We start from the raw sequence: 25,307 nt of genomic DNA on the forward strand, positions 1-25,307 counted from the left end.
ATTTATATCACACACGGGAAATTACACCCTATTGATTCACCCGGGAAAGTGAATGATAATATTATTTTTAAGGGGGAAATTAAAGAAAATATTATTTGGAGGGTTTTTGGCTTCATTGGAAATTCATGAAAAGTTAAAAGTCTCTCAGTTGATTTTATTCTTTTCCTATGTGTGACGTTATTCATGAGGAAATGGCAATTGCATTGAATTATTCTGGAACTTTTTTTTACATTATAATTATTCTACTTTTTTACGTTTATATTTACATACCTACATGTAGGTACATATATTTATTTTTCACTAGAAATTGATTCTATATTTGTGACAATTTTGAGGACAACGAGTTGGATCACAATGTGGTCTAATTAATTGCTCAATATTTGGCCAAATATTATTAATTTATTTCATATTCAAGCTTTGATTTTGGTTCAATAAAATTTTCATTGATTGTTTTCGAATTCAATTCAATTTAATAATTTTATCTCGAACCATGACGTATTTCTTCTAAGTATGCTTGACCCATTGTAGATTTGTAGATTTGCTGACGTCCTCCAAGTAGTGCTGGGGATCACTGAGCCTCTAAGGCCCTTCGTATCCCTCAAGGCGGTATGACACCCCCTTGACTGTTACTTGGATTAGTGGGTTTGGGTGGGCATCTTTATGGAGTCATTATCATACAACCATAAATCAATCCAAAAACTTCCAGAAGGCTAGGAGAGTGTCTACCTTAAGTTCGGCAACACTTCCCAGATTCAATTTAGATGTTCCAAACACCTCCTGTCTACATGCCCTGAGACCGGTGCAAGTACACAGAACATGTTCAACCGTCTCCGTATCTGCTGAGCACCACCTACAAGTAGGGTTTACATCAACCCCTATTCTGTTAAAGTGGGCATTCAGACAGTGTCCAGTAAGAATGCCAATGGCAGTTCTTAATTGCGTCCTGTCATATTTCATAAGCTGGACAGTCACATCCGGACATCCATGCTTATATAGCTTCTTGGTAAAGCGGCAACCAGAAACATCCTTCCAATAATTTTCATGTTTAAGATCCCTAAGGTGATTGAACTGAATGTCGAAATATTCTTTCGGTAATCCAATCACGGGTTGAGGGCCCACGAAATCTCTATGAGCCCCCAGTTTACTGAGTCGGTCAGCGATCTCATTTCCCAGAATCCCCGAATGACTGGGCACCCACAACAAGGTCAAAGAGTTGCTGACAAGAAGAATCTCCAGGTAGCGTCTCACTTCCTTCGTCAGCAGGGAGGTAGTTCTACCTTCCACAACCGAATTTAGCGTGCATTTGCTATCTGATAAAATACAGATATTGCTATCTGTGATCTCCACCTCCGACAAGTAAATGAGAGCCTGCAGGAAACCGAAAACCTCCGCCATTCCAGCGGATAAGTCCGTTCCCAGGGAGAAAGATCTCTCCACTCCTGTTTCCATACAAACAAAGCCCGCGCCTGCACGCCCATTTGAGACTGAACCGTCCGTGTAAATGGTCATGTTGCAGGCTGAGGCTGCGGCTAGGGCTTCATAATACTTCAGCCCTAAACCATCCGTGGATATCAAGACACCAGGCGCAAGCGCCTGTTCCTCTGGATCAGTCGAGTCATGTGGAACGCTCAAACAAGGGTAACTTGACAATGAAGCTGTCAAGATCTTGCAATGACCCACCGGAATGCCTCGACAAGACCACAATCGTTTATCCCTCAATCTCGTGGCCGCTTTAAGCGCTTCATTTTCAATGAATATATGCAGCGGGGTCAGATTGAGTAGGATCTCCATAGAGGCAGTAGGTGTAGATTTGACTGCACCAGTGATCGCCAAACATACGTGGCGTTGCAAACTATTCAGGGCCGTCCTAGCACATTTCAGCCCAACTCTGGGCCACCATACTAAGGATGCAAATGACAATATGGGTCTGACCATTTGAGTGTATAAGAAATACACCATCTTCGGTGAGAGTCCCCAACTTTTGCCTATAGCGGATCTACATTGCCAAAAACTGCGCAACGTTTTGTTAATCTTATCGTCCAGATGAGTCTTCCAAAGGAGCGTCTTATCGAGGGTAACTCCCAAATATTTGACACTCTCTCTCAAGGGTATCCTCTTACCCCCGAGTGCAGGTAATCCAGTGATCTTAAATTTTTTCTTCCTGGTGAAGAGAACTAAAGCAGTTTTGTCTGGGTTAACACTCAACCCAGATACACTGCACCAACGCTCTATCACCCGGAAGGAGCGCTCCATTCTACTGCAAATCGTGCCATAATCGATACCCGTCAGGACGACCGCAATATCATCAGCATAGCCAATGGTGAAAAACTTTTTTGTATTCAATTCCTCCAGGAGACTGTCTATGGTAAGGCTCCATAAGAGGGGAGAAAGTATACCCCCCTGGGGGCAGCCGCGATGTAGATAAGCACAGCGCGTGCTTTCCCCAACAGTGACTTGAATGACCCTGTTGCCCAGCAGTGAAAGCATCCACTTTATCACAGGGATGTCAATCCCCTTAGCAAATAGAGCCCTCTCTATGGCAGGATGACCAATCTTGTCAAAGGCCCCCTCCACATCCAGAAACGCACCCAAAGCAAACTCATCAAACTTAAAAGATTTTTCAATCCTTCCAACGATGAGGTGTAGGGCACTCTCAACCGACCTACCCGGTCTGTAAGCGTGCTGGTGCATACTCAGAGGACTCCTTTTAAGGATCCCCTCCCTCAAGAACATCTCACAGATTCTCTCCAGAGTCTTCAAGAGGAAGGAGGTAAGGCTGATCGGTCTAAAAGCCTTGGGTTCATGGTAACTTGCCTTCCCAGGCTTGGGTATAAAGACCACTTTCGATCTTCTCCAAGCTAAGGGGATATATGCAAAAGCAATACATGCCCGGAAAATCTCCCTCAGCAAAGCACCGACCCTGTGTCTCTCAAATGTTATTCGCTGGAAAAGGGCAGGAAAAATACCATCCACCCCAGGTGATTTAAATGGCTTAAAAGATTTCATCGACCTATCAAGCCTACTCATCGTCACCAATCCCTCAGCAAACAACCTATCCTCAGACGAGGGGGTCCGCGCGAGACCGGAAGCATCTCCCACAGTCATTGTAGACCCCGGAAAATGAGCCCGCAGGAGACAATCTGCTATCTCCTCCTCATCTTTACAAAATGTACCATCTTCCATCTTTAAAGCGCTCATGAAATCCGGAGTTTCTTTAGAGAACATCTTCTTAATCCTAGCTGTTTCGCTAATTGATTGAATATTCTCACAGAATCTCCTCCAAGAAAGCGCCTTGGCTTTCTTTATTTCTGTCTTGTATAATTTTTGAGAGTGAGCTAAAATGACCTTGGCGCTGGGACAGCTTGTTTTCTTGACAAGGTTGTTCATTTGTCTAAGAATCGTCTTCATCTGTTCGAGCCTGTCATTCCACCACGGACTGCTGCTCCTCGAGGCTGACTTCGCCGGACAGGAAGCTTCATATGATTTGATCATCACACCAGTCAGGAGATCTACTTGCATCTCAATGTCTGCGATTGAGTTAATCGGATTTATCTCCTTACTCTCCATGAGACAGCTGAGATTTTCATTATAGAGTCCCCAGTTTGTTCTTTTCGGATCCCTATACTCCCGTGTCTTCATCCTATCACAGTCAAATGAGAAAACAATTCTCCTGTGGTCCGATAGAGTCTCCTCAGGGGAGACACGCCAACCTTTAATGAAATCAGAAATGCCAAGAGTACAAACAGAGATATCTATTACTTCTTTTCTTCTTTTATTCACAAAAGTCGGCTCCGCGCCAATATTAAGAATTTCCAAGTTGTGTGACACAAGATAATTCAATAAGTGAGTACCCCTAATATTACAATCAGTACTTCCCCATACAACATTGTGCGCATTTGCGTCTAATCCCATAAGGGTTTCCTGTTTTTCCAATTCACAGAATTTTATTAAGTTCTTCATCTCTCTGGTGGGTGGCGGATCTAAGGAATCGTACGGTAAATACACCGAGGCAATTAATAAAGATTTGCGTTGACCTTCATGGTAATACACCAAGCGAATCGTCGCAATGTCTTTCCCACTAAATTGAGGAAGAAGAGTAGCAGAGATGTCTCTAGATACATAGAGACAAGCCCGTATCCTCTCTCCTGTCCCCACAGATCCATAATAAAATCTTCCATTATTACAACTTATCCCTTTTGGTATTCCCTTGTATGTGTAGGGTTCCTGCAACAATGCAATGAAATTTCTCACTGTGCTGAGTTTACGTCCTAAACAGGCCATAGCCTCTTTGCACCGATGCATATTGCATTGAAAGAACTCCACTTTATCCAATTTACTTGTTTTTGTTTGATTTATCATCATTATGGGATTTCCTTTCCTCCCTGAATCTCACCGTAGCTGTTGCTATTCCACAGAGGATACGATTGTCCTTTCCCGTGACAATATCCCGTTCTTCTTCCGTGATACTCACATGGAGAACACAGGATCCATCATCATGCTCCTTGACGTGATTAATGAGCCATTCCTCAGCCGTTATCCCCGGATTTAGCTTTGAAATCACTTTGAGCAGTGTTTCAGTTCCCAGCCGGGGTTCCGGCACGAAGATGGTACACTGCACCAACGTACAAGCCGCGGAGGAATCCTCATAAACTAACCTCCTCCCGTCTAGATGGAAGATATCTGTAAATGAGGACTTAAGCCATATGAGGGACGATTCATCCCCGCAAATCACACAGAAGCCCCTCTTGGTGAGAAAATTTCCGGTAATGATTGGCAGGTTAAGCACTCCCTTCTCCAAACACATCTTAACCACAGTGCTCTGTAGCTGGGCTGCAAGGATTGCTGCATCCCCATCGCTGATCCTATCGTCCAGAGCCCTGATAAAGACCTTCAGGGACTCCTTAGCACAGTCTCTATAGGAAACAGAACCGCGCGCTTTCTTCTTAGGGTTAGATACCGAGGCGGAAGACAAGGAAATGTTCGCATCTGAGGTATCTCCTCTACGACGCTTACCTCCGGGGGTACTCAACAATCCCGAGGAGCCAGTAGGATTATCTCCCACAGCACCTACGGGATGTTTTTCCCCCTTGTTCTTCCTCTCAGAGGATGAAAGGTTCGCCATCCTACCCTGAAGTTCCTTTAGATCCTTTATCGTCTTTCTCTCCTTCGCATTTTTGACATGGACGTCAATTTCCCGCGAGGAATCAGAAGGCGGCACACTACGCTGCATTTCACGCAGCGATTTGTACCAAGCCTTTTCTTTCTCCCTCCACTGCTTCTTCTCTAAAGCAGACATGTCCTTTATCGGCTTTTCCGGCCTAGGCTTCCTTCCAATTGCCCTCTCCAGAATGTCCTCTGGGACACGAGGTCGGGGCGTAGCCTTCGGATTCCCTGCAGCCGCCACACGCCGCGGCGGATTGAGAGGAATTTCCTTCCGCACCTCAATGACAGAATTCTCCTCACAATCCATGGGAGTATTCTGCGACACAATGGTGTCCTGCGAGATGCCCTCGAGCTCCTCATCGCATTCCACATAAATTTCCGGGCTCCTGGCCTCCATCATTTCCAATTCCTGCCCATCCATAGCCCCAAAATCCACTCACAGCCGCGGCGTAAAACTCCCTCGACGTAACGGTGATATTCTGATGAGCAAAATGGCCGCAAATTCTTCTCCCAGTCGACACCTTCCAAATCCTCTTTTCCTGGTCCTCTCCACAAGTTTCCTCGGGAACTCCACACCAAGACGATACCTCCCACCAACAGGAACCTCCCACGCACAATGTAATCGCCGAATAAATGGGTTTTCCACCACAAAAAATCGAAAAATTAAGCTCTGCCGCGCAGGCACGTCCCATTCACTTGACAGTAAAGACTGGTTTTTCCATGCTTGACCCATTGACCCAAATAATTTTCTCTTGACGTAATATTTTTGATGTTATCAGAAATGCAAGAATTCATAAAAATCATATAAATAAGAAGTTTCTAATGAAGATGAACTTACGTAAAACAATTTTATTAAGAAAAAAATATATTAAAGTTCTTAAATAATTTGAAAAATTCTTTGATATAAATTATTTCATTGAGAAATTTTCAAGGAATGTATTAAGTTTTTAAAGTTTAAAAGCTCAATGCTCTTTAAAAAATAATCTGCGCTTGTGTTCAGACGCATGCAATAGAAAATAAATCTTTTTCGAATAAAATAACCACCTTTCTCAATTCTTTCAATTAATCGATTGCAAAATAATAATAATCTCATAGCCACAAAAACATACTTTCCAGTACAATTTGCAACATACGTTATATTTAAAAAAAAAACTCACGAAAATTATTTTCAAATTATCTACAAATCATCATGCATTTGCTACCTCCGCAGTGTGTGAGAAAAAAAAACCATAAACTTCTCTTTGGGGCTGATATTAGTGAAGATATAAATCACATTGCAAAATAGTTCTTGCCACACTGAAATTTCATCATCACTATGGTAAGATATCACAGTGCTCAACAACTGAGGCTATATGCACACACTGAAATTTTTCACTGTAACTCTGCAAATTCGAATACACTGCAAAGGAGAACATCTTAAAAGCGTGTCGGGGAGCAATTTATCAAAATCAAACAGAGATTATGTCTGCAATCGTTCTCACTGAGGATTGAGCTGCATGCATGAGCATTCGTCCGCGGTAATTGTCGTCAGAACTCACGAGGTTCTCCTCCTCCAGAGAGGTGGTGAGAAAATTCATGTTTTGCCAGGTAATGTGGAGCAAACGGAGGCGATAGAGAAAATATTGCACTCCATATGTTAATTTGACGCGCCATTCCGTGGGTTGGTGTGCAAGGGTAATTGAAATAATCCTGGAGGGAATCCTCGTTTAAAAGAAACTTTTTTTTTGTGCTGTGCTGCTGCTGCGTGGAGGAGAAGATAGTCTGGAGTGGCGTCTTTTCCACTTGTCACGCCTAATTGCCACAAATAAAGTATTTAATGCGACCAAAGAAGAGCTCTAAATGAGGTAGCACTCCTTGTCTCTCTGCCTTGTGGACTCCGCGAAGCAGCATGAGGCTCTTATTTGGAGTACATGCTACATATAGCTATGAGTTCTGGAGCACACCACGATGCTTTGTGTATGTGGATCTTTTTTTTGTTATTTTAATTACATTACATCTCGTTGTACATTCATCATCCCACCGTGCACAGAGTGTCTCCTCAGCATTCCTCCGCATGCCATCGCCATTCTCGCGCTCAAACATTTCTCGAGAGAAGAGGCCTTTTGAGGAGGCCTAAAGAAAATTCTGCTGCATGTTTCGTGAGGCGAGAAGGAAGGCTTTGATGCAATAGGTGATAATTGCATAGATGGGTAAAAACACAAATTGTAGCAATTGCAACAATAAATCACAGGCATGTGACAATAATATGCAATTAATAGCACACGATGGTGTAATTAAACGTTCGATCACGTATCAAGTGTTGCGAAAATTTATAGTTATATCGGGGTGCGGTACGTGCCCAATTACCCATCCAAACCCCGGGGTGGACTTGATCAGGTACAATGCAAACACCAGTACAATAATTGACAAGTGCTAAATCGGGCACGCTTTTCTATGCATTTTACAAGCGCTTTTGGACACCCATGAGTGACGGTTCAGCAATTCATTTTGTACCCATGAGAAGAGGTACACCACCATCTAATTCCAAAACTGCTATATGTACCTCTAAATTGCTCCATCGACCGCATTAAGTTGACCGAGCGTGACAATGGAGTGAATAGATTTTCAACTTGTTATCCTGGAATTTTAATTTGAAAAATTAAGAGGAATCATTTGGGTAGAGAAGAGCCTTTATCGACAACGAAATTCTTCAATTTTCCATCATTGGAAATTTTTCAAAACTATAAATAAAATTGCTAAATTTATAATCGATCAATGATTCCTCAAACTCACCCCATTTCAACTCGTCTACATTTGATTCTACCCTCTGGCGCGCGGAATTTCTCTATCCAATCGTACATAACGAAATTTCCCCCGGAAGTGTCCTCGATTGGGCAAATTGAGTGCCCCTTTAGCATGGATCCTCTTCGTTTACCTATATGTATATAGTGGTGGCATATCACCCATTCCCTATGGGGGTTTATCGTTCTTTCACGCCAAAGTTATTCTGCTGCACCGGAGAGAAGCCCCACCGATGTCTGACTGTGAGCACCGCTGCCTCTCCATCAATGTCGAGCTTGATTTAGTTTCAGCGAAATTTTAATCGAATTCAATGTCCGGGAATTTTCATACAAAAAGCCAAGTCAAGGGGAGAGAAGAACGACCTCCGATGTGAATGAACACAACGAGAAACATCCGTTCACCGACGATGACAATTAGAGTAATTTAATGAAATTTCTCCGCACACAGTTCCTCACATGGCTGTTCCAGGCTTGACGCTGCACATGGCGTATTGCGAAGCACTATATGCTACATACATGTGAGTGACTCTGGGCGAGGAGTGGCGATTTATGCATGATTTCCGCACTGGCAGTTTTCGCTCTTCAGCTCCAGAGACACAAATAGAAACATTATCATTCACAATCGAGCCCCAAGGGGGTGAAGGTTCACCGAGTTCACAGCGCAATCCCCTGCTCCCACCCTCTCCTTGCCCTCGCCACATATAAGAGTAAATTAATTCCCAGAGCAGTCTCGTGTTTTTGCACGAATGGGACTTAACCCTAAGATTCTGTGGTATTTTTCCGTCTTATTTCACTTTCCCGCAACACCCCCTCAGTGCGCGTAACATTTTCTTACTCCTCTACACAAAAACGAAAGGAACTAATAATATGCCAACGGGTGAAATGGGTGGATAATATTGAAATCCAAACCGTCTGTGCCACTGAATAAATTTGAATACTTGAATTATTCTCAGTTGGAAAATTGGTGTGGTTTGCCCCCGTAAATATTTGCGCTGAATTTCATCATTTCGCCCACAAGATATTTAGGATTATGCTCTTCCGTTCTCTATGTGAATTTTCACCTCCCCCTCCCCGCTCCGGTTTCCCTGTGCTCTGAAAAATGTTTTTCACCTCGTCCCGCGTGAGGTATCACAACCACTTCATTGTACATGTTTTTGTGTGAGTTCTCTTTTTCACGCTGAAATAGAGAAGCTCACACAAAAGTATTGCGTGTCCGTTGAATCATTTCCACACGTCCTGGGGCTTTTTTTTTTTCAAAACATGAGCTTAGATTTTTTTGAATGTATGTAACAAAAAATCTCCCAAATGTATTGAATGGGTTTGATAGTTTCAAAAAATTTACTTGAATATTTTCTGCTTTGAGTAGTTATTGAAAAATAAAATTGAAAGCTTTTTACTAACAGTTTTAATTTGTTTAAACCTTAAAGCTCCTTCAATAGAAAATTCTATCTAATTTCTCTTCATGTATAACCTGTAGTTATACCTATAGTGTAGCTACATATAAATCGATTAGTTTTAGATACAACAGAAGAACAGAAGAGACAATAATTAAAAATCCTTGTCTAATTTATTGCTTTTGCTTTTCTTAAAAAAAAATTCTTCATTCGCTCATCGCTTCCTTCATCCCTTTTGTGTTGTATTTGTTGCTTTTATCTCCCCTAGCAGTGGGTCCTCCGGTAACCTATGCTGTAAATTAAATGAAAAGACAAACCCCCGCACCGTCCGGGGATTTCTTTCGAGATTGGGACTCTTTTCCCAAAGATATGTTTCAAACAGAGCACACCGACATGAAAGCCCTTTAAGGGGATGAAAGCTTATTTCGCTATATCGTACCCCTGTCATCAATGTCTATTGATCTTCCGGCTTTGAATCGAGTTTCCTTCTCCTTTACATTGTCTTTTTGGGGTCTAATACACATCACATAAGAGCGTGGAAACTCCCACAAAAGGCACTTTTGCCCATGAGGATAAAGCCCTCTCACTCTCGAGGACCTCTCTCCCCCAAACCCACGCTGCCCAACTCATGGGATCGATGACCAAGTTGGGTGGAAAATGAATTGGGCATACTAGTGGGTAGTCCGGGGGAGGTTTCGGGAGAAAATCTGACACGATTTTATATATAGCTACCCTGTGCGTAAGGAAATAAATTTAATTAGAACTAATTACAAGCAAAATTCCACTCTGAAAGCATTCCTCATGTCGAGGGTGGTTGTGTACGTTTATATTGGGGCCAAAAGCAGATTGCAGGTATTTGCCTCATTATACCGAAAGGCATCCATGACAAACAAACACCGCAGACCCCGACCGACTTCCCATAGAAATACCTAATTGGTCTTTATGGGTTCTTGCTCAATGCCAAATCACATGGTCTCTATACCTCCGGTGTTGTTGTACCCTATATATTTTTGCTTGGTATATGTAGCCTCGCAGCGCATTTCCCGCAAAAGCAGGCATATTAAAGGAGGGAAAAAGGGAAAATTTTGACGACGACAAGCGGATCCACACGCACCTTATCAAAATTGATTACACGTGCATGCGCTTACATCAAATTTACTCAAGATCCCTTATCTCTCCTTGTTTGTTGTGTTTTATACAGCAGGAGATTGTTATTGTACATAAGAACCCGCCAAGCTACACACATAAGGGGGTTAAATGCTCATCATCCTGGTGGAAGTTGAGAAGAGATGGAAGAGGCAGAAACCTCCTGCATGTTGTACACACGAATGAAAATTTCTCCCGACAGTCTGCCAAGGGGTGCTCCGTCGTCTCCCTCCCAACCGCCCCCCTCGTGTATTTGGAAATTTTCACGATGGGTCGATGTGGATGAATTAGGAGAGCAAAACCACACCATCCCCCTTCGCTGAATATGAAGATGATTTTCAAATTCGTTTTGACAAAATATGTTTATCATATCATGCTTCAATTCGCTTTTGATTTAGTTATCCCCCGTAATGGTTGATTTACATCCTCGAGGCTTCGCCTTTTTTTTTGCAGCCGCAAAATCACTCAAATGAATTTTATATTATGTGGGGAAGAATTTCAATTCTCGATGCTTTTTATCTTCTGCGTGGTTTTTTTTTACGTGATGTGCTTTGATGTTTATGAAAAAAATATGTCTGGGTTCATATAAAGGTGTATTTTGGAATTAATGTTTAAAAATAGGATTTTTTTATGTTTGGGGTGTTAGAAAAGTGGATTTTTTTATTTATTGAACAGGCTACTGTGAAAAATCTTAAGAATTTTTTTATATTCTAGTTATAGGGGTAACTGGGGTAAAATGGTGAATTTGAAAAAAAAAGAAAAATTAATATCTCAAGAAGCAGTGGGAGCTAATCTGTCTAATTTTGTCAGTAGTTGCACTTCATACCCCATAAGCCTAGAAAGTTTCATAATAATTGATCCAATATTTTGGCTTTTATTTGAAAAACAAATTTTTCGAACCTCAAAGTTACTCTGACCACTCAACTACAAATTCAGTTTTGGCGAAATTCTCTGCAATATTTTTGATCCAAATGCATATTTAGACAGAGTAACTATTGCTAAACACGAATCTAATCTGAATTTTCCGAAAAAATTTTCCGAGTTTTCCCGAAAAACACTGATAGTAAAAAGTACCGCTTGGGGCAAAATGGTGAATTTGGTGTTTTTTTAAAATAACTTTTTAAATTTTTGAAAGAATAATTTCCCTTAATTAGTATAACTATTATATACAATTTGGGATGTTTAATCACTTACTATTACTAATTTTTATAAACTAAAAAAATAAAAAAGGCAATTTCTTAAATTTAACGTTTTTTTAATTTTTTGTATTTTTTTTATTAAAAAAAAGTTTTAATTAGTACACAAATCTCTCATTCTCAATAGATATTATAGTGCCTTGCTAAAAAAAATTCATTAAATTAAGATTAGCGAACAAAAAACGCAATTAACCGTTTTACCCCAGGATTTTTGGAACAGGCAAATTTGGAAGGGTTTGGAAAATGGCCTGAAAAAGCATTTTCCCATTGAGATAGAGAAAAATCGTCTGAGACAAAGTTGTAGCCCGGAAAATTTCCTATAAGATAGTTCTCATGGGAAATCTCAAATATTTCCATGGAACTCAGGAAAAATTATCTCCCAAAAATTCACCGAAGTACCCCAGTTTCCCCTAGTTCTTACATAGAACCTGAAAAAGAACATAATTACATTCCTAAGTCGAAACGTCTATCTTATTTAAAAGAAAATTAACTAAAACCGATAGAAAATCCGTTTCCTATAAAATATGAAACACTAAAAATACTTAAAATTTTATCAATCTGCTGATGTTGAAAACTCATGATAATTATTCAATTTTATATTAAATAATAGATTTTGTGAACCTATAAATAAATTAATCCAAAGCTCCCAAATGCTTTACGTACAATTTCAATCAATTTGATTAAATTGTCAAAAATGATTTTCTAAATTAAACTTAGAATTGCTCATAAAATTTGATTAATAAAATAATCTAAATAGAAATCGGTATCTCTTTTTTAGATAAAAGAACATTCCATTGTGATTTTCCTAAATGATGAAACAGAGAGATTTTCAGGAGGTATCCATTCATAAAAAAAAGAAATCGCTGGAGCATGGAATTCCGCCTCGTTCGTCCACCGAGGGTCGAGATTGAGCAATTCAAAGAGCAAGAAACATTCTCCCTTGAACCTTCGCATGGCCCCTGGAGACCTTGAGGGGTATTTTGTTTTTTTTTCTCCCTTATCGTTATATTTTCTAAGAAAGGACGAAAAAAACAACAATTTGGGATGAGGGGCGAAGAGCAAAGAATTTTCTGGGCTAATTTTTCTCATTGTCGCTTTAATGCCACACGCCCTTTTTTCCACTTCCCCCGGAAAAGTGGCTCCGAGGCATCTTCTCGTTTTTTTCCTTCCTTTTCCCAAGCCCCTTTACTTCCTACAACACGGGGAGGCAATGAGGGTGGTAAAATTACATGTTAAGAAAACACACGGCTTGTTCCATATATAAGTGTGGAGTTTTGGTATTTGGGAGCTGTTGATGAGCATGTTGGGGAAATTCGTGGTGTTAACAGAATGCGTTTTCTCCTCTCTTCTCGATGTTCTCATGTGAGACTCTCGTCGACGAGCATCGTCTTTTGGGTGACTTTCCATTCGTGAGTGCCATGCGAGCTCGCATCTGACCACATTGCTTCACGCGCTGATAATGAGATTTCTCTCGGTGGATGCTGCCTGGCTCTCAGACTCCATTCTGACTGCTGCCGAGTTCAGTACTCTGCTGAGTTTTGCCATCATCGTATCCTTTGCGATACCGCGGAGCCCCTCAAAGCATTAAAAAACCCGACGACACGCGCGTGGATCAACGAAAGCTCTCAGGCACAACATAATATAGGGAGGATACGAGAAAAAAAAAGCTCAAGCCATAGGAAATTTCGACACAATTTTTCGCACACAGTGTGTGAGAATTGCAGTGATTGTGTGCCTCCCGGAAGCAGGAAGGAAAATTCTCATCTGAAAATTCTCATTTCAACTTGTTGGCAAATTTTTTTTCTACGTTGCAAGTCTCCCTTTGAGCTTTTTTTTCTATATACATATTACGGCTTTTGGGAACCACGCTAAGCTCACCGTTGCAATGTCAATGTAGGGTAGCCGGAAGGGGAAGAGAAAACGTGTGTGAGTCCCATGGTGGAAAGTTTAAAGTGAATTCTGCAAATTGTCCCATTTCGGTGGCATCCTGTGCTTTTGGTAACTTTTCACAAAGCACCCAAAGCTTCCTGTTCTTTTAATTGCACCACCAAATTGGGTATATATTTCTAACTCATATGTATGTGATTCTTATGTGGAAATAAAGCCACATGCTTTTGCAAGGTCTCTATGGGAATTAAAAATGAATTTTAGGGAGAAGCATAAACGACAAATTAACTTAAAATTTTCCTTAAGCTTTCATTAATTATTTTGATAATGAAAGAGTTTTCTTTTTAAATAAATTTTCCAGAGAAAAAGAATTTTATTAATTTTTATGTTTTATACAACCGGCTTTTACCTTAAACCGTAAAATATATAGAAAACGTGGATTTATATTGAGAAGTCAACAACCTGATGAATGTTCCTTCTGGCACTTTGATGAAACAAGTTACGAAAGATTAAAAAAAAAATATTTCGAATTATAAAAAAAGATCTTTAAGAAAATTCGAACATTAAAATAACTTTTTTAAATAAATTTTAAATTAAAAAAAAAGATAATTATAACTACATATTTAAATTATGAAAGTCTTCTTAAATTACTGAAAAGAATGTCCTCAATTATTAGAGCGGAATCTATCTCATCGATTTATTCGATTTTTCTTAGTTCTAAATGAACTTAAATAAATTTTCCATAAATTATAAACCGTTAATTCAGACTATTCACTGAATTAAAATAGACTCTAATTAGTTTCTTTAATTCAATTCGTTCTCAAACAATTTTTAAATCAAATGAAACCTTCAAACGAATTTATTGATTTTATAAAGCACATATTTAATAGCATAAAAACATCTACATAAGAATCACAGCCAACATAAATCTCAAAAGCTTATCACATATTTGGTTTTCAAACCAAAATTTAGCCTAAGAGTATTATTACTTGGGTAGGGGATTTACGAATTCCTGTGAGAACATCCTAAAAAACCCACCTAGGCGTGAGCCAAGGCAAGGGCTTTTTCACGTGGGCGAGACAAGAGCTATGAGCGGCATCGGAGCGTGTCAATAGAGCCCATCCCATCGTACGTTCCCAGTGGAAATGATGAAAGTGATGTGTGTGAGAAATCGCTAGTGACTGTAGAAGAAGTCCTCCCCCCCCCCCATTCAGACCACCCCCAAAGAGACGCCACAGAGTGCGGTGAAAATGGGGAAATCTGAGAAAATCCCCGAAGAGCGTGCCACCACGTGGGGTTCATATATTGTGAATTGTGTCCTCTGTGTGCTGTGCATTTCGTCAATCGGTGCCTCACTGTACTCCAATGTGCAACAGAGCAACATTGAGGAGAGGATACGGCATCTGTGGCACCTCGACGAAAGGATATCGGTGCTCGAATCCAAATTCCAGCACCTGCCGCAGGCATTTGTCGATCCTGACGTGTCAGACGTGGTGGATGTTGTTCGGAAGTTGAAACTTCAGGTGCCAGAAATGCAGAGATTGCGACGGGATGTCTCCCAACTCCAGGTTGCCCGGTACAGGAGGCAGGCGTCTGTGCAATCGGCGGGGGAATGCATCTGCCCAGCAGGTAAAATAGCTTTATTTGCTTTATGAATTCACGCGGAAATATCCACTCTGTCGCCTGTCAGTTGCAAAATGTAAATTACATTGCCAAACACAAAGCTTTTTTGCACAATGTTGGTGGGATTTAAAATGTTCTCGGATTGGGATTCGATGCTCAAACTTGTTAGTATGTTCTCGAATGATTTTCATTCATTTATTTCATTGAATTCCGTTTTCCTTTGAATTTTGTGATCAGTCTTTAGCAGAATTTTCCATCAATTTCCCTTGGTTTTTCCTCCAAATAAGAGAATTTACAATTGATCAAACATAAAGCACATGAATTTTAAGCCTATAAAACCAATAAGGCAAAGATCAATGAAAGTAAAAAAACATTCCTTCGAAACATAACTCAGCCTCCTCACAATCTTTAACGTATTGTAACCAAATCCACTCGAATTCAACGATATATCCGACAAATTCAGTCAACCCATCCCAACCCAGATAAAAACCTCTTAAACCCACAATCCCAAGGACTTCTTTCACGTTCCTCCATTCCCATCATCTTCGACACATTTTCTCATCAGACAATCACTCTGTGGCAGAGAGTTGTCTGCGAGCGAGTGGTGTGCTATGTGAAAGAGATTGCCTCATTGTTATTGCCATGCCCTAATGGCACAGCTGAAGAGGAATTTTCCCTTTTCTCCTCATTTCGACAAATTCCCACGGAGATTGTCGTTGAACAGAGATTTTATGACACGTTAATCTCAATCACATTTTTCACCCCATTGCGATGGGCAACTTAAGGGACAACCCAGACAATATTCATGCACTGCTTCACTCTAAGATTTCTTGCAAATCCACTGAGAGGATGTCCCCATGGGAAAGCCACCACAAGGGTGAGATGCTGTGGCGTGAAATTCAGGGTACAGAAAAAATGCACTCTAAATGCAAATTTTCTTTTAAAGCACAAATTGACGAATACCCCTTGAGATTTGTGAAAAGCTTAAGGCAAAACGTGAGTGAAATTGAGTTAAGGAGGACCAATTTAGCAAAAAAAAAAATGGATTGAAGATAATTTTGGGTATTTTTTCTTACTCTGAAGGTTTAAAAATTATGATTAAATTAAGGGATGATCTAAAAGACTTTGAAATTTTTCTGGACTGTTTCTGATTTAATTTTCAATCAATAAAATAATAAAAATTTGAATCTCACAATATTGAAATTTTCGTAAAAAAAAACAACCAATTTTTGGCACAGTGTTCCATCCCTTACTATAAAGAATATTGGTAATTACATCGAAATTAAATTTTACAGTGTATGGAATAGTAGCATATAGTACAGCAAATATAGTAAACTTGGTATAAAAATTGCCCCACAAACTTTTGCATCTTGTTGGCAAAAATAAGATAAAAATAAATTTGGAACGTTTTGGCAAATTGCCCAATTTCTTTTTAGAATAAAAAGCAGAAACGTTAATGACCTCTAATCCCCCAATAATGCCCAGAATTTCATGTGTTCTGGCATTCTGTTCAATCTTCTTGTACGATAAACATCAGTATTCTGCGCATAAATGGTTGCATTCAATGCATACAGAAAGTCAATCATAACGCGACCAGTTATTAGAGTTGGTATACCACAACGCGGATGGGTCAGTCTATGCGTTGTAATTTAATTTGTGAGTAGTATTAGTAGGCAAAGGTGATTTTTTTTTATGAAATTCATCAATTCGAAAGACAAAAATGGTTATATCTCAAGTTCTATTGCACATACAGAAATTTCTTGACTATTTCTGGAAAGGTATTGAAATAAGCTATAATCTGACATATATTTCGATACAATCCAAGGTCACCTCCAGAACACAAAATGGCGGATTTTTGTTCAACAAAAACAGTTTTTTGCACTTTTCGTCCTAAAGGAATGGTTCTAGAGGTTTCTGATGTTCTAGAAAGTTGTAGAGTTTTGCAAAACCTTTAATTTGATACTAAGATGAGCAAAATCGGTCAAGCGGTTCAAGAGATATGGCTCTTAGAACTTTTCAAATTCAAGAATTTTTCAAATGGCTATATCTTCTAAACGGCGACATAGATTTTCTTCATTTTCGGACTGGTAAAAGATATTGAGTCAGGCTACAACATATCAAAATTTAAAGGAAATCTATAACAGATGTTGGGAGATATAGCCCCTTAAAGTTAGGTAATTTTTGTTTTTGATTTTAGCGCCTCTTGCGGATGTTTTTGGAACTTGGAATATTCTAGATATTTGTAGGGCTTCTTGAAACCTTTCATTTGATACCAAGATCGTCAAAATCGGTCAAGCCGTTCTCGAGTTATATCGAAAAAACACTTTTTGCTTTAGACCGCCATATTTGCTAAACGGCTTGACCGATTTCCAAGTATGAGTTATCGACGAAAACGTCTCACTGAGCACTACAACATACTAAAATTTCAGACCTCTAACTATAAGGGAAGTGGTTGCCGGTATTTCAAAATGGCGGACGGCGGCCATTTTGAATTTTGAAAATGTGAAAAAATGAAATTTTACACCCACATTTCTATAGAAAACTTCAAACGCGAAGTCTCTATCTGTTACCGTTCTCGAGATATAAGGCGAAATGTGGAGTCCAGGCCGGCAGGCCGGCCGGATCAAAAATTTTCCACCACCATTTTCGTAATGTGGGATGTCTAAAACGTGCTCATACCAAGTTTGAGCCCGATCTGAGGTGGTCGGTTTTTCCGATGATTACAATACTTGGTATGCCACGACTGTGGTATACCAACTAATAACGAAATTATCTCTTTGTGTTATCTCCGAATTCCCTTGTTATTCTGCCTGTCGATATGTAGGATAATTGCATACGGTGTGATTTGAAATTGTGGATGGGAAATAAATTACCATGTGGTTATTATTCTCTTGGAATCCACACCCGCGCAACTTCCACTGAGGGGTGACTTTACCTTTCGGCTAAAAGCTATATATATTTAAGCCTCTCTTAAAGCTCTATAGCGAATACAGGGGTAGGGGATGAATATAACTTCCTACAATGTGGGGGGGAGGTGGTGGTGGAAGTGCACGAGGATGATGGCATGCAGGCGAGAAGAATCCCAAAGGTGCGCGCCTAATGTGCCGATGAATGTTGTACACCGGGTGTTCTTCTCTGTATGCCAAATGAATATTAAATGGCGTAGATTTCGAGGAGGGGGATGGGGCGAGGAAAAAACCCCTGATGATGCACTCTCGAGACACTCGTCAATGGTACCTACACCCCACAAGGAGCTCCCCTCGAGAGAAAACTCCTCGAACTGACTGTTTGGCTTGATGTTCCCCTTCGCATTTGTGGACCACGTGCTGCGAATCAAGTGCTACACCTTCCACCCTGTAATTCTTTTGCCAACGAGGAAGAGTCGTTGAGGGGGAGAAAAGATGAAATATACAGACAGTATGACGATTTCGTGCAGAGACACAACACACAGCAAAAGGGGGTGGAAGAATTTGCACTTTTTCATTTTATTCCTTCCTCCTTTACACTCTCACAAGACACGAACATCTTCCCATCACTGAGAGAAAAATATTTTGCTTTCTTTTTTCAAGAACTTGAAGTTCAGATTTCTTTTGAGTTCAAGTGAAGTACCAAAAGTCTTTCTAACGTGATCATTTTTAGCAATAATTGAGAATCGTAGAAAATAAACAAATTAAAAACAAATTTTCTTATAAAAAGATTTTTCCAAAAAATGCCTAAATTAATAGACTTTACTGATGATTAATTTTAATATTAAAAGTTTTCAATTAATTGAAAATTTTTCTTTAAAAGAATTTTTCTTAAGAAAATGTCTCCGGGTTTGTTTGTAAAGGAGGATTTAATAAGTTTTATAGGATGACCCACTCGAATCCACTACCTACCACAATTATTTCTCTAATTCCTTTAAACTTAAAGAAAATAAAAGAACACAATACCTTAAAAAATTAAATTCGTTATCTTGTCATTTATTATGCGAAATCTCTTCTTAATTGAATTAAGAAGTTTTTGAAGTAATTTTATTTCTCAATAATATGACTCAAATGTCTTCGAAACGATACAAACTGATTTTTCAAATGTCTTAGATAATATTTTAAATTCATTCCTCAACATCAAAAAATCTTCAATATTTTTCCGCAGTGTTTGCGGCACCTCAAACTCACTTTTTCCACCAAAAAGAGGAAAGTGAATGTACGGAGAAAAAGGCAAAGGGAAAAAATGATTTATTGACAGTGGAGACTGGCGATGAATAAGAAAATTTAGAGAAATGAAATTAGGGTGAATTCACACATTTCATGGGCCAATCGTTTTTATTTTCCGCCCTGAGACAATCTCACGAATACTGCGGTGTTGTGGTTTGGGGAGATTTTCCCATTTTCATCCATGCACGAGGAGTGAGAAGTCATCATCTTAGACAAGACATCTCGCGCGCCATATGATGAATGTCGTGTGGTATAAAATATGTAAATGTCGAGCTTATGACATTCCTTTCGGGATATATTCCCAATCCTGTGTGTCTGTGTGCTTCGGGAAGGGCCTTAAGCACTGTCACATTTTCATCTACATTTCCCCATCCACCCCCACGCGTGAGGGGTGAAATGGAACTCTGGTGTCTCGAGGAGTTTGGTTTGAAGAAGGAGTTTTGAGTTTTTATTGAATACCATTTGACGGCATACACACAATGTTGGAAGTTTAGTTGAAGGGCGAGGGAGGGAGGGTGGTGAAAAACCCATGAGCGTGATTCAGATGATTTATTCCACCCTGAAAATTTGAACCAAAAACCACCCTCCGCCATAAACCAAACTGTACATACGTAGCCCTTTGACCACACTTTGTGAGAAACTTGTGTGTTGTACTCTACCCAACTCCAAAGTGCCAAAGAAGCAACCAACATGAGACAAAGCACACAAAACCATCCTCCAAGCAACAACTTCTACGTGTTCGAGACTGGAATTTTGACTTCTGGGAACATCTGGACAAAATCATCTCCCTCCATTTGATCTTGAACATGAAATGCTTCAGAAAGCAATCAATTCCAATGAGTTTTGCAATTCAGCTTCAAAGTAGCCTCAATGCGCATCCGGGATAGAGATCATGAAAAACTTGCGGCTCTTCTCACAAAATGTTTATTTGCACGAATGTTTCCACATATAGAGAGAAAAGAAAAGCAGCATATTTTTTTTTGCAGGAAAGTTGTCAGAAGTTTGAGTATAATTTTTACTCGAGAGCTTTTTTTTAGCATGGAAAGCTTGTGGGAGAAAATGTCTCTGAATAATTCATTTTTCTCTACTTGACTTTACAAACCATTTTGATATTTATTTTTCATTCAAAATTGTAAATTCACTTTATGCATTGTTTATCAAGAAACACGCCAAATGGGGAAATTGTTTTGAAAGTCATAGAAAAGGGATTCCGTAGAAAAATGCAAAAAAAAATATATTTCTGAAAAGCTTATTCTATGTTATGTATATAATAAAGCTCACATGGTGCTTCACAGTTTTAGAATTGAATCGTTTTAAAAGAAGCTTTTATAATCAAAAAGAATTCATTTCTTGTTTAATTTAAATAATTTTAAAAAAAAGATAAAAATAGAAAATCACAATTTTTTAATTAAACTGTCGTTTAAATTAATTTCTCCTTCAATTTATTTTCTCAATTTTCTTCACTTAAAAAATTAATGACAAACAAACCATCGCTTAGAGATTAAAACCCCGATCCATTGACTCTCCATCCCACTTAATCCATTCACGGGCAGTGATTGAATTTATAGCGGGTGTATGCCGTACCTATCTTTCACACCTGCTAAGCATGATTTCCGTGCTCAGTGAGATGAAGAGCACCACACAAAGCATTCAATATAGCCCCACACTCATCTTTTGCAAAAAAAAAAACCTGTGCTATAAATTCAAATTAATCATTTCACTCAATCTCCCATAAATTCCTCCCCCCACCCTCACTTGGGAGTTTTTTTTGCCAACCGAAACAAATAGTGGGTGGGCGCCAATCCACTTGTTCCGGTTGCGAGAATGAATGGCTTTCAGTCACGCCATACTAGCCATATACAACACACCAATTTACCATCATGAGGATTGGAATCAACCACAGCTAAGTGGGATCAAGATTTGTCTAATTCTTGACACTCTCCCATGCCTTTTCAATTTGTCCCGGCACTCTTGTGGACCCTATAGCGTTTTTTTCGTTCTCTTTCGCTGCTCCTCCATTTGAGATGCATACATTCCTCATAGTTATGTGGACAGAAACATAAGAGAGAGAAGCTCTTTAGCATAATGCTGGTTAATATTTGATTTACTGACGACGAGGGTGATGATCCACAAGAGAAATGTGTTTGATTTTTTTCCACCACACTGTGTTTGCTTAGTCATGGATCTGCTTAGTTGGATGGATAAAAACCGTAAGGTCTTTTAGTTTATGTTTTAGGAAATTGTGCCACATTAAATGTTATATTGATTATGCTTTGATGATAAACAGCATCATAGTTTTTTTGGCAGGAAAATTTGCTAAATTTATTTATTTTGCTAAAGCTTGAATAGACTTCTTTTCCACTAAAGAAGAAGAATTTATTTTCCCATTTCAAACAAGGTTTTTATGGAAAATTTTTACACTATAAATAATAAAGAGAATAAGTTCTCTATCTTACAGTTTTATGTGAACTTTCCCAACAAATGAGCTTTTTTGGAAATGAAGTAATTTCCTAAGAATATTTTCTTTCATCGCCACACATTTTCACAGCTTTCCACGTAAATTTATTTCATACATATATATTTTTATTACTTCCACCATAAATAATTTCTGTTTACATCCACAATAAACTAGCAAAATAAAATAATCCCATAAATATTGTGACTTGTGAATAAATTGTCTGAAATGATATTCCTCGCAGATGGAAAATATCGCTTGGAGTGTGAAAGCAATCGCGTGGTGTGAGAGGTTGTTGAGAAAATACTGACACTATGCCCATTAAAATAAACTGCCAATGAGATGCTTTAGAATGAGATATGACCTAGAAATAATCACAAATTTACTCACAAACTTCAGTTTTGTCTGGTTCTTTCTGAAAATATTGCTGTGGTTGTGTACATTAGGCGTAATGGTGTGCAAATGAGTGATTTTTCCACCAAAGTGATGAAGTTTTCTTTTGGCAGTTAATTTAATTCACTGCTAGCAGACAATGAAGTCAAAGTGCATCATTGATTCTGTGAATCACGTAACTCGAAATTAGGCAACTTCTGCAGATAATAAAATATTGATTGAGGGAAGATTGAAGTTCCTATCTTTTAGCCCTTTTTCCCTTATATATAGCATCCGTTCCTTTGCTTCCACGAGGAAGGATACGAGCTAGACATTGGGTTGCCCGAAAAAAAAAGAAGAAAACTCTTTCTTTCCCATCTACTTGTAAATTCCACTCAGGTTTGGCAAAAGATAAAATTTCTGAGGGGATTTCCTGCAGGATGGGACTCAGGGAAAACCCATTTAATTTATGTATGCGGAAATTCACAATAATTGAGATGAAAATTCGACACTGTCACGTAGTTGAGTGGTCAAGAGAGTCCAAAAGAAACCATCCCATGTTCCTTACATTAAATATTTATCTTCTCGATATGGTTAGCGTCGAAAGGAGAAAACTTCTACAAGAACCAAGAAATGGGAGCAAAAGTGCGGAAAAAGATTCGTCAGATTTCTTTTCATCATGCCTGGGTCATAAGCACAAAGTATCACTCACATAAATCCACATTGTACGAACTTCTTTTTGGGGGGGTGAATGTGTGTGGGGCCATGGGGACGGGGTGGGCCAAAGTATTCAAAGAGCATCTAATATTAATCCCAAAATTGGCCAATAACGCAGCATTTCGGCACGCACTATTCGTCCCTGGTATACGCAATATTGTCCCCTCGTCAGATTGCGGAGAAGAAAAATGTCCCCCGAGATTGCAGGGAGGAATCCCCTAAATAGGTCGTAGAGAGAATTCGCCTTAATCGGTGTGGATATGGGAGGAATTGCTCTATCGGAACTGGAGGAGTTCGCATAAAAAAGATTAGGTTGAAAGTTGTGGAACTTTGCCATGTGCTACTCTTAAAAGCTTTTTGGATATTTTAATTTTGAGCTTTTTTGCAAACTAACTTAAGAAATATTCTAATAAAAATTCTAGAATATTTGTAAATATTAGGAAGAAAAATTCTGAGAAGATTTTATGGAAAAATGAATTTAAATGGAATATTTTTTCCGACTAAGAGACTATTTTTTTCTTGAATTTCTTTGAATAAAAATCCAGAATTAAATTAAATTAAATGGAATAACAATTAAAAGGAAATATTTTTACATGAAAAAAAATTCTTATCTTTAACAGTTCTTGTGATAATTTCTTCAATTCTTCTAGAGAAGAAAATTCATTTGCCTCAAGCAACGATTAATTGCAAATCTTCTCTGTTTTCCCCCAAGAGACAGGCGAGATTGGGTAATAAAAGTATGTGGATGAATGAATTCGCATACGCTCGTGTGGAGTTTTTTTTTTCTCTTTTCTCGTTCTATATAAATGAATTCCAGTGTCCGACAGAAGCATAGGATTGGACAAACAAACACCAATTCCATTTTCTTCAATTACACCCCATCGTTCCTTCGACATCAGCAAGACTATTTAATTTCTCCCTTCAGCATATCAACCCCCACCTTTCAACATTGATTCTACTTTCTGATGAGAATTTAGTTGCATAGTCGCTCGATTTTTACATCATACCTTTTCCTTCCCAGCCCAGGCTATCCCATGTTTTCCAGGAAGTTTAGGGAGTAATAGAGAAATGTTGCACTTGCTGATTGCTTTTCACCGCTTGGGTGGAACATTCTTGTGTGGGGGTGGTAGCAAGACGCGGGGGGAGACTCCAATGAGAATAAATGGCATTTTGGCTAATTGACGATGAGGCAAAGTGCGGAAAAAGAAGCAACACATGTCAGTGTAATCCCAAAGTCTGAGCTACGCTTAATTCCACTCAATTACTCATCCAGTCTCAGCCGTCATTAATTTTATCGCTGCACTAATTTCACTGCGAATTCTTCCCCAATTGCTCCACTAATTTCCATCTAGGGCTGTGTGCATTCAGTGCGCGCTAATTTGCCCGCTGCCCGATGCGAAAATTTGCAGTAAATTCACTTTAGCGATGGAAAATTATGGAATTGAGTGGAAATTGGTGATAAAATAAAAATGTTGATCCATATGGGAAAATCACTTTCCAAAATTGACTTCGCATGGCTTAGGGGGTGTATATTGGCAAAAAGGGAAAACAGAGTGTATTGAAGGGCATGAGGGAAGGGGCTTCAAAGTCTCTAAGAATTACGGTAATTGTCTGTTTTATGTAACTTTCCTTTTGGGGGAGAAAGTTTAGTCAAATCCTTGAGTATTAAGACCGGATTGCACTTCTGATTTATGATACGAATAAAGTTTGGATGAAGTTCTTGGCTTAGAATCTTTACGAATTGAGTCTGATGTCTAATCTTGTGTCTAACCTTTTTCTTTACTATTTATTTTTTAGTTTTAAATAAATTGAGTTTACATCTTGATAACGGTTTAGTTTAAGGAACTTTTAAAGACGTTAAATAATATTTTTAAAGACCCTAAACCTCCATTTCTTAGATTCATTTTAATTCAATTTAATGCGAATATTTGTTGTAAAAAGTATCCTAAAAACCTTTCAATTTAGAAAATTTACCTAAGTTGTTAGTCAACCTCCCCCCCACCCTTCAATACCTGATAGAACATCAGAAAATATTTGCTTTTCTTCAAATTGCGTCTAAAATGAAGGTACGGGAAAACCTTTCTTGACTTTGTAATTACAATGTTTAGCATTTCTCACTCATCCTCAAGTGATGTTCAACATCAAACGGAAAAACTTCCTGAACGCGTATGAGGAGAGACTTTCTATAAGCCCCCCCCCTCTCCTTCCCTGGAGGTCCCATGTGTGAGTGTGTGTGTGTGTTCAGGTGTCTCTCTGTGGAAATTCAGAAGCATCCATGTATGATAAATGGTACCATCGGGTGGCTGCTGATGATGGAATCATAAAATTGATCAATGTTGGTCCCCTCTGGAATACCTGACACCACCGAAAATGCCTCA

At 39.1% G+C, this 25,307-nt stretch overlaps 2 protein-coding genes across 25 annotated transcripts in view; one reads left to right on the top strand and one right to left on the bottom strand.

Annotated features, from left to right (window-relative positions):
• Positions 1-687: 687 nt before the first annotated feature.
• LOC129790882 (uncharacterized) lies at positions 688-1,509 on the bottom strand. Its single transcript, XM_055828745.1, has one exon. It carries the CDS (start codon positions 1,507-1,509, stop codon positions 688-690), a length of 822 nt encoding a protein of 273 aa, XP_055684720.1.
• An 11,690-nt stretch (positions 1,510-13,199) lies between these two features.
• LOC129787244 (collagen alpha chain CG42342) overlaps positions 13,200-25,307 on the top strand; it is a 74,117-nt gene continuing 62,009 nt past the window's right edge. For 13 of the 24 annotated variants that reach the window (XM_055822654.1, XM_055822671.1, XM_055822662.1 and 10 more), the window contains exons 1-2: positions 13,200-13,735; positions 14,564-15,195. In XM_055822654.1, coding sequence (XP_055678629.1) covers positions 14,817-15,195 — 379 coding nt within the window. In that variant the 5' untranslated portion in view covers positions 13,200-13,735; positions 14,564-14,816. Of the gene's footprint in view, positions 13,757-14,538; positions 15,196-25,307 lie in introns of all 24 variants that reach the window. The other 11 variants (XM_055822655.1, XM_055822664.1, XM_055822674.1 and 8 more) reach the window with 5 other exon arrangements.

The sequence above is a fragment of the Lutzomyia longipalpis genome, chromosome 1 (genome assembly GCF_024334085.1).
Source record: "Lutzomyia longipalpis isolate SR_M1_2022 chromosome 1, ASM2433408v1".
Taxonomy (NCBI): Eukaryota; Metazoa; Arthropoda; class Insecta; order Diptera; family Psychodidae; genus Lutzomyia; species Lutzomyia longipalpis.

Excerpts from the sequence above, each read along its gene's own strand:
- LOC129790882 (XM_055828745.1), bottom strand. The coding sequence starts at position 1,509 with ATGACCATTTACACGGACGGTTCAGTCTCAAATGGGCGTGCAGGCGCG.